This window comes from Entelurus aequoreus, linkage group LG21 (assembly GCF_033978785.1).
Source record: "Entelurus aequoreus isolate RoL-2023_Sb linkage group LG21, RoL_Eaeq_v1.1, whole genome shotgun sequence".
Classification (NCBI taxonomy): Eukaryota; Metazoa; Chordata; class Actinopteri; order Syngnathiformes; family Syngnathidae; genus Entelurus; species Entelurus aequoreus.
The window spans coordinates 26,991,912-27,006,788 of NC_084751.1; the positions used below are offsets into that span (position 1 = coordinate 26,991,912).

At 37.5% G+C, this 14,877-nt stretch overlaps 1 protein-coding gene across 1 annotated transcript in view; it reads left to right on the forward strand.

Annotated features, from left to right (window-relative positions):
- Positions 1-14,877, forward strand: part of prlra (prolactin receptor a) — a 52,176-nt gene that overhangs the window by 20,887 nt on the left and 16,412 nt on the right. Inside the window, 5 exon segments of the mRNA XM_062031327.1 lie at positions 5,263-5,346; positions 7,719-7,753; positions 7,755-7,840; positions 11,502-11,683; positions 13,342-13,508. Coding sequence (XP_061887311.1) covers positions 5,286-5,346; positions 7,719-7,753; positions 7,755-7,840; positions 11,502-11,683; positions 13,342-13,508 — 531 coding nt within the window. The 5' untranslated portion in view covers positions 5,263-5,285.

Here is a 14,877-nt window from a genome sequence, read left to right on the forward strand (position 1 = left end):
AGCGTGACCGGGGCGACAGGTGTGACAAGGTCACCCACTCGGCACAAAAGCGCCCAGCATGCTAACTCAAATGGCTTCCTGCCTTACATGAACGACGCGAGAGGTAGCAAACGCGAGCTGGCAGATGCGCTCTCCTAGTTAGCGCGGCAGCTTACTAGCAACTCTCCTAGACGCGTATCATCCATCTAAACCCTCCCCCCCTGCTGTCCTCAACGGGTTCAGAGATAAAGGGTTAGCTCGCGCTAACGGCTATCCGCCACTGTTGCCCGGTTACGCAACGTCCTGCATGTGCCAGCTGCTAGACGTAGACAGAAATGGAGAGGATCTATTCATTTTCATGTTTAATCCTTTAGTAAACGGAGTCCTTCGAAGCAGAGTAGCTACACATATAAGATCAATAAGTTGTTTAAAGGCCTACTGAAATGAAATTGTTTTATTTAAACGGGGATAGCAGATCCATTCTATGTGTCATACTTGATCATTTTGCGATATTGCCATATTTTTGATGAAAGTATTTATTATAGAACAACGTCGATAAAGTTCGCAACTTTTGGTCTCTGATTAAAAAAAAACCTTGCCCCTACCGGAAGTAGCGTGACGTTGTCAGTTGTTCACTCCCTCATATTTTCCTATTGTTTTCAACGCAGCTAGAGCTATTCGGACCATTACCCCATTAATTTGAGCGAGGATGAAAGATTCGTGGACGAGAAACGTTAGAGTGACGGACTAGAATGCAGTGAAATACATTTTTTTTTCCGCTCTGACCGTAACTTAGGTACAAGCTGGCTCATTGGATTCCACACTCTGTCCTTTTTCTATTGTGGATCACGGATTTGTATTTTAAACCACCTCGGATACTATATCCTCTTGAAAATGAGAGTCGAGAACGCAAAATGGAAATTCAGTGCCTTTTATCTCCACGACAATACATCGACGAAGCTCTTTAGCATGAGCTAACGTGATAGCATCTGTCTCAAATGCAGATAGAAACAAAATAAATAAATCCCTGACTGGAAGGATAGACAGAAGATCAACAATACTAATTAAACCATGTACATGTAACTACACGGTTAATAGATCTCAGCCTGGCAAAGCTTAACAATGCTGTTGCTAACGATGCTAAGGCTGACTTAGCAACTTAGCAACCGGTACTCACAGAGCTATGATAAAAACATTAGCGCTCCACCTACGCCAGCCAGCCCTCATCTGCCCAGCCCATCAACACCCGTGCTCACCTGCGTTCCAGCGATCGACGGCGCGACGAAGGACTTCACCCGATCATCCGTGCGGTGGCCGGTTAGCATCGGCTAGCGCGTCTGTTATCCAAGTGAGTAATCCGTGTTGTGTTGCTACAGCCAGCCGCTATACACCGATCCCACCTACAACGTTCTTCTTTGCAGCCTCCATTGTTCATTAAACAAATTGCAAAAGATTCACCAACACAGATGTCCAGAATTCTGTGGAATTATGAAATGAAAACAGATCTTTTTTGTATTGTATTCAATGGGGAAGGTGAGGCCTTTAATCCCAGGAACACCATCCCTACCGTCAAGCATGGTGGTGGTAGTATTATGCTCTGGGCCTGTTTTGCTGCCAATGGAACTGATGCTTACAGAGAGTAAATGGGACAATGAAAAAGGAGGATTACCTCCAAATTCTTCAGGACAACCTAAAATCATCAACCCGGAGGTTGGGTCTTAGGCGCAGTTGGGTGTTCCAACAGGACAATGACCCCAAACACACATCAAAAGTGGTAAAGGAATGGCTAAATCAGGCTAGAATTAAGGTTTTAGAATGGCCTTCCCAAAGTCCTGACTTAAACGTTTGGGCAATGCTGAAGAAACAAGTCCATGTCAGAAAATTAACAAATTTAGCTGAACTGCACCAATTGTGTCAAGAGGAGTGGTCGAAAATTCAACCAGAAGTTTGCCAGAAGCTTGTGGATGGCTACCAAGAGCGCCTTATTGCAGTGAAACTTGCCAAGGGACATGTAACCAAATATTAACATTGCTGTATGTATACTTTTGACCCAGCAGATTTGCTCACATTTTCAGTAGACCCATAATAAATTCATAAAGGAACCAAACTTCATGAATATTTTTTGTGACCAACAAGTATGTGCTCCAATCACTCCATCACAAAAAAATAAGAGTAGTAGAAAGTATTGGAAACTCAAGACAGCCATGACATTATGTTCTTTACAAGTGTGGTCCCCCTGTCAAAAAGTTTGGACTCCCCTGCATTTGGACAGTTCAAATAGATACTGCCTACAGACAAACTAAGCAAGTTTCTTTTTGTACATTCTGCTACTTCATTAAATCTTTCACGACACTGCACCTCTGAACTCTGTCCGGGCTTATTGGCGATACAGGAAGTGCTTCAGACAAGCACGAAACCCAACTTTTTACTTTTAAGTGACAGGCCCATTTGGAGTCGCTACAAAGGCTCCAAAAAGGAACCCTAAAGTCCTGGTGAAAATAGGACTTAGTCTGTACATCACGTGATGTTGCACATCACGTGATGTACAGACTATTTTTCTACTGGTTCTATCTTTCTCGAAGGTATTTTGCTAATTTATTTCAATTCTGCACAGAAAAAAGATGATTCAGGATGAAGATGCTACCAAAAGACAAACTACTCAATATGAAATTGCCTCCAGTCTTCTGTAGATGACGTCAGCAGGTCGATGGAGTTCAAAGTGGGCATTACAAAATGTGATGAAACTTGTTCGAAAACTAGCCTAAAATCACCACTGTGTCTATTTTGTGGGGAATTTGACCTGTAGACATTAGTTTTAGGTCCAGAACTATGAAATAAGTACCAATGTTGTCAGCATTAGAGGGGACATTTATTGTGACAAAGCAAATGAATGTAATGTCTAATAATTCAGTTCAGTTCAGTTTCAATTTATTTCGAGCATGCATACGATACAATGTCATGCACAACACATTTCCAGTTGTTTCATTACAGCATGTCCGAAAAGGAGTAGGAAGAAGCAGAGCTTATTTAATCCTACCCCTTTTCATAGCATAGCAATTTTATCCAATTTCCTTGTTCTCTGTAACAGAACAATGAATAAATAAATAATAAATAATTAATATACCATAGTATACAAACAAATATTAAATACATAAATAATCTTTGTCTCAATAAAAAATAAAAAATAAATTTAAAAAAAGGGTTCAAGATCCATCCATCCATCCATTTTTCTACCGCATGTCCCCAGCAGGGCCAACACAGATAGACAGACAACATTCACACTCACATTCACACACTAGGGCCAATTTAGTGTTGCCAATCAACCTATCCCAGGTGCATGTCTTTGGAGGTGGGAGGAAGCCGGAGTACCCGGAGGGAACCCACGCAGTCACGGGGAGAACATGCAAACTCCACACAAAGATCCCGAGCGCAGGATCGAACCCAGGACTACCGTATTTTTCGGACTATAAGTCGCAGTTTTTTTCATAGTTTGGCCGGGGGTGCGACTTATACTCAGGAGCGACTTATGTGTGAAATTATTAACACATTAGCGTAAAATATCAAATAATATTATTTAGCTCATTCACGTAAGAGACTAGACGTATAAGATTTCATGGGATTTAGCGATTAGGAGTGACAGATTGTTTGGTAAACGTATAGCATGTTCTATATGTTATAGTTATTTGAAGGACTCTTACCATAATATGTTACGTTAACATACCAGGCACGTTCTCAGTTGATTATTTATGCGTCATATAACGTACACTTATTCAGCCTGTTGTTCACTATTCTTTATTTATTTTAAATTGCCTTTCAAATGTCTATTCTTGGTGTTGGCTTTTATCAAATAAATTTCCCAAAAAAATGCGATTTATAGTCCAGTGCGACTTATATATGTTTTTTTTCTTCTTTATTTTGTATTTTCAGCCGGTGCGACTTATACTCCGGAGCGACTTATACTCCGAAAAATACGGTACTCAGGACCTTCGTATTGTGAGGCACATGCACTAACCCACCGTGCATAATTCTTGTTCTGTGTACTTTGTGAACACTTGTAGTTTGAACAGTCTCTTAAACTGCATCATAGTGGTGCTTTGTTTGATTTCTTTGGTTAATCCATTCCATAATTTAATTCCACATACTGATATGCCAAAGGTTTTAAGTGTTGTACGAGTACTAATTTAAAACATACAAATGTTTTTAATTAGATTTTCCTCCAAGGTTATATTTGTCCTCTTTTGTTGAGAAGAATTGTTGTACATTCTTGGGTAGCAGTTTGCTTTGTGCATAATTTTAGCTGTTTGCAAATGCACCAAATTGTTGAATTTCAATAATTGTGGTTCAATAAATAAAGGGTTTGTATCTTCTCTATATCCAACATCATGTATTATTCTAATTGATCTTTTTTGTAACACCGCTAGTGAGTGAAGCGCACATTTGTAGTTGTTTCCCCATATTTCTGCACAATAACTCAGATATGGTAACACTAGCGAGCAGTGGAGAATATGAAGTGATTTTTGGTCAAGAACATGTTTTGCTTTATTCATTATTGACGTGTTTCTTGCTACTTTATGTTGTATATTTTTTACATGAAATTTCCAATTCATTTTATCATCTATTACACCCAAAAACATTTTTTTTACCCTTTCAATATCTACTCCGTCTATTTGTATTTGTGTTTGACTTTCTCTTCTACTGTTACCAAATAGCATCATTTTAGTTTTACTGAGATTCAAAGAGTCTGTTTTTGTCAAACCATCTTTTTAATTTGTACATTTCTTCTGCTATTATTTGTATTATCTTTTGTGTGGTCTCTCCTGAACAAAATGCAGTTGTATCATCTGCAAATAATACTAACTTTAAGTCCTTTGTAACTTTACAAATGTCATTTATATAGCGATTGAAAAATGTTGGACCGAGTATTGATCCCTAAGGTACGCCACAAGATATTTTCAGCTCTGTGGAAGTGTGTTTGCCTATCTTCACGTATTGCTTCCTGTTTGTTAAGTAGCTTCTTACCCAGTTACATCTCAAAAGTAAATAATTATTTGTACAATATGTCAAGGGACAATAAAAGAACATGCTGGCCCCCCGGCTGCACTTTGGACACCCTTGCTCAAGAGCACGCGTTTGCTGGGCAGCTTCAATTATCTCTAAAACATGTCCGAAACATGATTGGGGCCATTTTCCTCCATCATGTTGTTCATCATCACCACTGTTGCTCAAGTCCCTCATTCATTATTTATTTGTGATTTTGTTTTTTTGTCTCTTTCCACACAGCAGCCCAGCAAGTCTATGGTGCCGTGATGAGGAACATTCTGGAGTGGACCTGCCTGCTGTTGCTCGCCGCCACGCCACGCGCTAACTGTAAGTTTTCGGAAAAAGAAGCAACAACAAAAAACATCCTGCCATCTGCGGTGGTGATATCAGTGTCAACGTCTAATCCGCCTCTTGTTTCCACTTACCTGATCTGGCGTGTGACATTTTCTAGCTGCAATTGCTAAAAATTTATTTTAATCTTACTACTTTACCATTGTTCAACTTCCTTTAACCCTGTTTTCCACAGTTGGAGACAGTCAAAAGAAGACATTTTTATTGAAACCATGTGACAAAGTTCTGTTTAAGTTTCACTTTGCATCTCATAGCAGATAATTGTGGTGCATTCAAGGACCCTTGATTAAAGTTCGAAACAGATTCATCATTAATTTTTAAAGACAGGAGAGTAGGGTTGTACGGTATACCGGTATTAGTATAGCACCGCCATACTAATGATTTCCTATTTGGTATTATACCGCCTCTAAAAAGTACCGAGCCCTTGTCGTCGTCATGTCGTGTCATTGTTGGTTTTACGAGCAGAGGAGCATGTTCGGCAGCGCACAATGACAGAGTACTTACACGCATACACAGTGTGTAGACAGAAAAGGGAGAACGGACGCATTTTGGTCTAAAAACTAAAGATAAAGGTGAAGTTTTAACACTGAAACGCCCTCAGGAAGAGGTGCTTTAAGACATGGCTAGCTAGCTAGCGGCTAAAGTCCAGCCACAGTCGGCATTGTTTTAGCTACTTCTAAATCACTAATCCTCGCCTCCATGGTAACAAATAAAGTAAGTTTCTTACAAGTATCATCCCTGCAGGACATGCTTCACTACACACCGTAGCTCACCGGCGTCAAAATGTAAACTAACGCCATGGGTGGATCTACACCTGACATCCACTGTAATGATACCAAGTACAGGAGCTTATCTAGTTGATACTCCTATGACTACATCGATATTTTTTAGCATAACAAAAACATTTTTTAGTTTAAAAACATTTTTATAATATGGTTATAAACTCAGGAAATATGTCCCTGGACACATGAGGACTTTGAATATGAGCAATGTATGATCCTGTGACTACTTGGTATCGGATCGATACCTAAATTTGTGGTATAAAAACTAATGTAAAGTATCAAAACAACAGAAGAATAAGTGATTATTACATTTTAACAGAAGTGTAGATAGAACATGTTAAAAGAGAAAGTAAGCGGATATTAACAGTAAATGAACAAGTAGATTAATAATTCATTTTCTACAGCTTGTCCTTTATAATTTTGACGAAATAACAATACTATGACTCCTTTAATGCGTCCTATAATCCGGTGCGCCTTGTATATAAAAAAGATCGAATATAGACCATTCATCGGCAGTGCGCCTTATAATCTAGGGTGTACCCTATGGTCCGGAAAATACGGTAGTTGAATATCGCTGGTTTCTAGCATTGGTTGGGTTGGCAGACCATTTTTCTCCTCAGCCACATTATTTTTAGGGATGTCCGAGAATGGCTTTTTGCCGATATCCGATATTCCGATATTGTCCAACTCTTTAATTACCGATACCGATATCAACCGATACTGATATATACAGTCGTGGAATTAACACATTATTATGCTTAATTTGGACAACCAGGTATGGTGATGATAAGGTCCTTTTTTTTAAATTAATAAAATAAAATAAGATGAATAAATTAAAAACATTTTCTTGAATAAAAAAGAAAGTAAAACAATATAAAAACAGTTACATAGAAACTAGTAATTAATGAAAATGAGTCAAATTAACTGTTAAAGGTTAGAACTATCAGTGTACCAGCAGCACGCACAATCATGTGTGCTTACGGACCGTATCCCTTGCAGACTGTATTGATATATATTGATATATAATGTAGAAACCAGAATATTAATAACAGAAAGAAACAACCCTTTTGTGTGAATGAGTGTAAATGGGGAGGGAGGTTTTTGGGTGGGTGTACTAATTGTAAGTGTATCTTGTGTTTTTTATGTTGATTTAATAGAAACAAATATATTTTAAAAACGATACCGATAATAAAAACTATACCGATAACGATAATTCCGATATATTACATTTTTAAAGCATTTATCGGCCGATATTATCGGAGCATTTCTAAATTTTCCTGGGAAATTTCCCGTATAGTAGCCTTCTAAGACCCCATCTTGGGTATTTGGGCTCTTTGGAACCGAATGAGTAATGTAAAATGTCTTCTGTCAAGAATGTTGGAAATATACAGGATTAGTTTTCTGGAAATGTGGCCCCTGAAACAATTTAGTTGACCATTCCCTAGTCTAAAAATTTCGGGTGTCTCATTGGTCCGTATTTCTTTAGTCAAGGATGTAAAGGTTCAAAAATGAATAAATCTGCTGTTTCTTTTTTTTTCAATGCTGGTTTTCTGTTCCCTATCGCAGGTCACAGTCCACCTGAGAAGCCAACGCTGACCAGGCTGTCGCTCCCCAGAAAAAGAAACCTTCACCTGCTGGTGGCAACCTGGTTCAGACGGGGGACTGCCCACCACGTACGCCCTCTACTAACCGCAAGGAAAAGTCAGTAGCCACGTTGACTTCTACTTGACTTTGTTTGTCCAGTTTTGTCACTGGTTACAGTATGCGGACACATCATGTCAAACTAGTCTGAGAGACAAGATTAAAGTTAGTGTATTCCATCGTCTGCCGACTAGTCTACCTGGTGAATGGCAGACAGACATAAGAGGATAAAGATTACAGAGAGTTTTGCCGCATGGATTTCAGACAACGCTGCACCCTGACAACATGATTACACATGAGGACACAGGGACTTCCTGGCTTTCATACAAACAAGAAGTGACATCTTTTGTTCGTGGAAGACCTTTTGCAAGATTCTTGGAAGTGTCTTAGATCGGAGGTCATCTGTTCCCCCCTAAAATTGTAATATGTAAGCTGAAAACAAAATATCTAGTGGTGATTCCTGATTGATTGATTCAGAAGCGTGTCTCAATACTTGTGTTTATGTAGTGTACATTGTCAAGAAGACTGCTAAAAAACAAACCCCGAAAGTGACTATGGATATACATAATCATCGACTAATAGCTCTTTAAGGATTCATTTTAACACGTGAGGGCATCATAGACTACATGCACTACTTGGTTGTGACCAGCAGAGGCACTGTTGAGTCGGTCTCAACTATTTTGCATTATTTTAAAGATTATTTAGTCCAGCCATCCATTTGTACAAATGTCCCATTCGATCATTAAATGAAATGAGTAAATAAATACGTTTTTATTTAATCGTCATCATCATCATACATATTTTTAAATACATTAATGGGTAACAGTCTGGTATATACATTATTAATATCAATTATTATTACAAGTAATATGAACAAAAATACAAGATTGACTGTTAATGTCTATATCAATTGTTGAATGATTTTTTTTTTTTTTTAAACGTACCTAAAGGCGTTAACCCTTGTGTGGTGTTCGGGTCTGTGGGACCCGATTTTCATTTTTTATTAAAAGAAAAATGATACAATAATTAATTTTTCAAACTGAGACTCACCGACTTTGGCTCATTTTCTGTGAAGAACATACATCAGAATACATATTTAATGACCACACACCATACACACCCCCCCCCCCCCCCCTACGCATTTCTATTACATATAAGATGGCTAATAGAAGTGTGGAAATTGATGTTCTGTGTACCACACACTGCAGGCCTAGACAGGAGGAGGACAGAGTGTAGGTACACAGAACATCAGAGGGTCAATTGTGCGAGAAAATGAGAGCAGACAGTGTTGACAATGTTGCAACCTTGTGTGGGAACCGCAGGTGCAGAAACACAAAAGAAGAATCCCTGTGGGATGCAGAAACTGACGGATACATTTCCGTGCAACGTTCATATTGTTGTTACTCACGCAGCGTTTGTGGGTCTGATGGACCCGTTGCATTTGTGGCTTTTAATGCCTCACAATGAAACATTTTTATGTTAAAATACTGAACAGATCAACACCTTATCCCAATAAACATCTGTTCAGTATTTTAACATAAAAGTGTTTGATTGTGAGGCATTAAAAGCCACAAAATGCAACGGGTCCATCAGACCCACAAACGCTGGCTGAGTAACAAAAATATGAACATTACACAAGGGTTAAGTATGACCCTTTTATTGGGTCATACATTGTAATAAAGGAACGTCCATGATGATCTTGCATGTTTATATTGATGTTATTGTAGGAAATAATATACTTTTGTTTTGTTTCCTGTCATTGACTTGCATTGCACTGCTTAATTTAAACAGACAGACTCGTGTTCTCCTGTGTTCCCCTTACACTCCATTTACCTATACTTTGAATGCTAATTGGCAGTTCATCTACCATGCGCCTACCTGTGATGTTTTGCTGCTTTCAAATAAGCAGGAGACATCTACCACTTTTTATAGGCATTTTAGAAGCAGTCGTGCATTGCATCTACATTGACACCACTTATTTATTTATTTTTTTTACGCTAAAGATGCAAAAAAATGCATACTTCATGTTTTTATCATATAGGATGTATGGTAGTAAATGATATTCTTTTTTATTTTATTTTTTATTTTATTTTATTTATTTTTTTTATAATTATTAAATCAACATAAAAAAAACGCAAGATACACTTTCAACCAGTGCATCAACCCAAAAAAACCTCCTCCCCCATTCACACTCATCCACATCCACTCACACAAAAGGGGTTGTCTCTTTCTGCTACCAATATCTGGTTCCCACAACATAGACAACACAGTCTGCAAGGGACACAGTCCCTGAAGCACACATGATTGTGTGTGCCGCTGGTCCACTAACATTTAATTAATTACTATTTTTTTATGTAATTGTTTTTATATTGTTTTACTTTCTTTTTTATCCAAGAAAATGTTTTTTATTTATTTATCTTATTTTATTTTATCTTCACCAGACCAGGTTGTCAATGAAATTGGATTTGTTTAAAGGTTTTTAAAAACCAGGTCCAGTCCAGATAATGTCCAAGTCGGGCTCAGCAACACACAACCTTCATCCATGTACATTGAAAAATTAGGGAACACAACAGATTGCATATAATTTATAAACAAAATTAAATTTTTCAAAAATAAACATTTATGTACAGTCCAGACCACCACTTATTTTTTATTTTTTTTACGCTAAAGAAGCAAAAAATGCATGCATACTTCATGTTTTTATCATATAGGATGTATGGTTGTAATTTATATACTTTGTGAAAAAAACGAACGTCATTAAAAAAAATATGGAATGACACCAAAAAGCAATCAATTTTATTTTGTTTTAGTGAGCCCCTCAAGTCACCCAGCAGCTATGAAATTATAAAAGGGTGTTGCTGAAAAGGCAATGTGTTTATCCATCCATCCATCCATTTTCTACTGCTTGTACCTCTCGGGAGGTTGCGGGGGTTCTCAATTTATTCACAATATACTCCATAAGTAATCACAATAAAAATAAATAAATAAATAATAATTGGTGAAGTAAGTTGTATTTCATATGATGAGATGAGTAAGATTATTTTGAGAATGGATGAAATAAATTCAGAATGTTTATCATGGTTGATAAAGAGTTGATAAATCACATTGCCGTATAATATATTGAATTTTCTCCATCCAGTATTGTGGGCGTTTTGATGATCGGCATATGCATAAAGACAGAGACGCAAAATGGATATCACGTCTTATTCTGCCCACTAAACAGACACAATCCACTTTGTACACATTTAGTAGGTCAGCTTTGCGTGTGCTAACAAGTTTGCACGTGTTTTAGTGCACGCAAACCTTTGAGTCGGTCCCTATGTCGTGAATCAAAGGACATGGGTTCGAGTCCTGTAAATAGCCTGTTTCAAAAAATTTTGTATTTACATTTTTATTTACCGGTAATTAATGACAATTAGTGATGAAAATGAAAATCCCTTATTTTTACCCATTTTACCGGGAATTTTTGAAATGTTGACAGGTATAAATACTTGGAAGAGAAAGCCAATAATAGTGAATCATTCTCTGCCTAATAGATTCTTTCATTTGTTTCTATTCAACATCCACTCCAAGCGCTTCACAATCCCTTCGGCCATTAGCAAATATTATTTTATAAGTGAGCATTACGTCTCCCCTCTGCTGTGGTTGTCACATTGTGTCTATTTTTGCACTGTCCACTGTCCACTCCTTCATGTTAATCAACACCATCCTGTATTCTAGCACCGATGCGGTGTACGAGTGTCCTGACTACTTCACGGCAGGGGAGAACTCGTGCTTCTTTAACAAAAACGACACGTCCATCTGGGTCAACTACAACATCACCGTGGTGGCCACCAACAGGCTGGGCAGCACCTTCTCCGACCCTGTGGACATAGACGTGGTTTACATTGGTGAGAGATATGTACCCGGTGGCCATATTGTGGTCCATTTACACCTACAAACACCAATTACACATGTCCAAATAGATGCTTCCGCCAGTTATTAATGATAACCAGCACCTTGCATAACAGAAAAACAGAATGACTCAAAATAGTCCACAATGTCAAAAACCCACAGTACACTCACCTGCTTACAGTCGTGATCAAAAGTTGACATACACTTGTAAAGAACATAATGTCATGGCTGTCTTGAGTTTCCAATAATTTGTACAACTCTTATTTTTTTGTGATAGAGTGATTGGAGCACATACTTGTTGGTCACAAAAAACATTCATGAAGTTTGGTTATTTTATGAATTTATTATGGGTCTATTGAAAATGTGAGTAAATCTGCTGGGTCAAAAGTATACATACAGCAATGTTAATATTTGATTACATGTCCCTTGGCAAGTTTCACTGCAATAAGGCGCTTTTTGTAGCCATCTACAAGTTTCTGGTTGAATTTTTGACCACTCCTCTTGACAAAATTGGTGCAGTTCAGCTAAATTTGTTGGTTTTCTGACATGGACTTGTTTCTTCAGCATTGTCCACACGTTTAAGTCAGGACTTTGGGAAGGAAATTCTCAAACCTTAATTCTAGCCTGATTTAGCCATTCCTTTACCACTGTTGACGTGTGTGTTTGGGGTCATTGTCCTGTTGGAACATCCAACTGCGCCGGGCTGATGATTTTAGGTTGTCCTGAAGAATTTGGAGATAATCCTCCTTTTTCATTGTCCCATTTAAAGCAGCAGTTCCATTGTCAGCAAAACAGGCCCAGAGCATAATACTACCACCACCATGCTTGATCGGTGAGCATGGTGTTCCTGGGATTAAAGGCCTCACCTTTTCTCCTCCAAACATATTGCTGGGTATTGTGGCCAAACAGCTCCATTTTTGTTTCATCTGACATCACAAGGACAAAGATAAGACCTTCTGGAGGAAAGTTGTGTTCCATTTTCAGTAGACACATAATAAATTCAGAAAAGAACCAAACTTCATGAATGTTTTTTGTGACCAACAAGTATGTGCTCCAATCACTCTATCACAAAAAAATAAGAGTTGTAGAAATTATTGGAAACTCACAACAGCCATGACATTATGTTCTTTACAAGTGTATGTAAACTTTTGATCGCGACTGTACTAGGGCTGCAACTAACGATTAATTCGATAATCGATTAATCTGTCAATTATTACTTCGATTAATCGAATAAAAGAGACAAACTACATTTCTATCCTTTCCAGTATTTTATTGGGGGGAAAAAAGCATACTGGCACCATACTTATTTTGATGATTGTTTCTCAGCTGTTTGTACATGTTGCAGTTTATAAATAAAGGTTTATAAAAAATAAAAATAAATTGCCTCTGCGCATGCGCATAGCATAGATCCAACGAATCGATGACTAAATTAATCGCCAACTATTTGTATAATCGATTTTAATCGATTTAATCGATTAGTTGTTGCAGCCCTAGCCTGTACATGCATGTGTCATTAATTCAATTGCTCTTTCCACCAGTAATTGCATGACAGACAAACAAAATGACTCAAAATAATCCACAAAGTCAAAAAGTATGCTCACTCGCACAATGTAGACATACCACCACCTGACAGAATGTCCACCTCCCTCTTCAGTCCAGCCCAATTCCCCTGAAAACGTGTCGCTGACCGTCATGGAGGACAAAGGCTGGCCCTTCCTCCGGGTGGCATGGGAACCGCCACCCAAGGCTGACACCCGCTCCGGCTGGATCACGCTCGTTTACGAGATTCGCATCAGGCTGGAGGGAGAAAATGAGTGGGTGGTACGTACAACATCTTGTAAGCTTTTGTCAGCATTGTTTGTTTTCAGTCAAATGGAGGAGCCCCTCTGAGAGAGTCTCCCAGGGAGCCATGAAGGTATGAAACCTGAGCCTCTCTCCGAGTGCCAGCTGCTTCTATTATACATCGTATAAAATCCTACTGGGTTTGTGGACTTAACTTTGAATAATATCTGTTATTATTTGTTGCAGTGTTTGTTCTATGTAAAGCAGGGGTGTCGAACACAGTTACACTGAGGGCCACATCACAGTTATGGCTGCCCTAAGAGGGCCGTTTGTAAGCGTATATAATTTATGAATATAAATGTTTCAGAATTCATTCACCTCATGATATTATAAAAGTAATTGCTACACTGCACAAACTAAAATCTAAGTAAGATTAGATATCTCAAATAAGGGGGATATTTGCTTATTTTTTGTCTGATAAGATAATTCTTCTCACTAAGCAGATTTTATGTTAGAGTGTTTTACTTGTTTTAAGGGTTTTGGTTCTAAATGATCTCAGTAAGATATTACAGCTTGTAACTGAGATTTGATGACCTATATTGAGTAAAACATGCTTGAAACTAGAATATCAACTGATGCAAAGCTGTGTCATCAACACTCACAAGTATAAAACTACTTTTTTAAATTAATAATTTCTTACTTCAAGCATGAAAAAAAAAAATCATGAAGCCGAGCTCATATCATTATGTCAAGATAATGGCACTAGCATTTACTTAATTTAAGAATATTTTTCAACATATTAAGCAAAAAGGTGTCTTTTTTTGTTATTAGTGAGAATATACTTTTTTTAAGGTATTTTTGGGTTCATTGAGGTTAGCTAATTTTACTTGTTTTGGAAAGTCTTGACAAGCCAAATTTTCTTGTTCTATTGGCAGATAATTTTGCTTAGTTCAAATAAAATACCCCTAATTTTTTATTTATTTTTTCTTGTTTTTGAACACTGACTTTTTGCAGTGTATGCATTTGATTATTATATTTGTATAACATACACTGTAAAAAAAGTAAAATCGATTTTTCACAACTTCACCGTAAAATTTACGATGGTTTTTACAGCATATTACTGTAAATGGTAAAACGGTACTATAGTTTTTTTTACTATAAAATCCTGGCAACTGAGCTGCCAGTTTTTTTACTGTTAAATCTTTTGTAATTTCTACAGTGTACAATTTGATGAATAACTCTCTTTGATATAACTCAGGCAGATATCTATTTTGTTTTAATTTTAAAAAGTTTGAAATTAATGATAGTATTATATTTGTTGCATTATTAGATAATAAAGTTTAAAATATACTCAATAGCATGCAATACGTGTATTTCTGTCTGTCACAAAGAAAACATTACGTTTAGT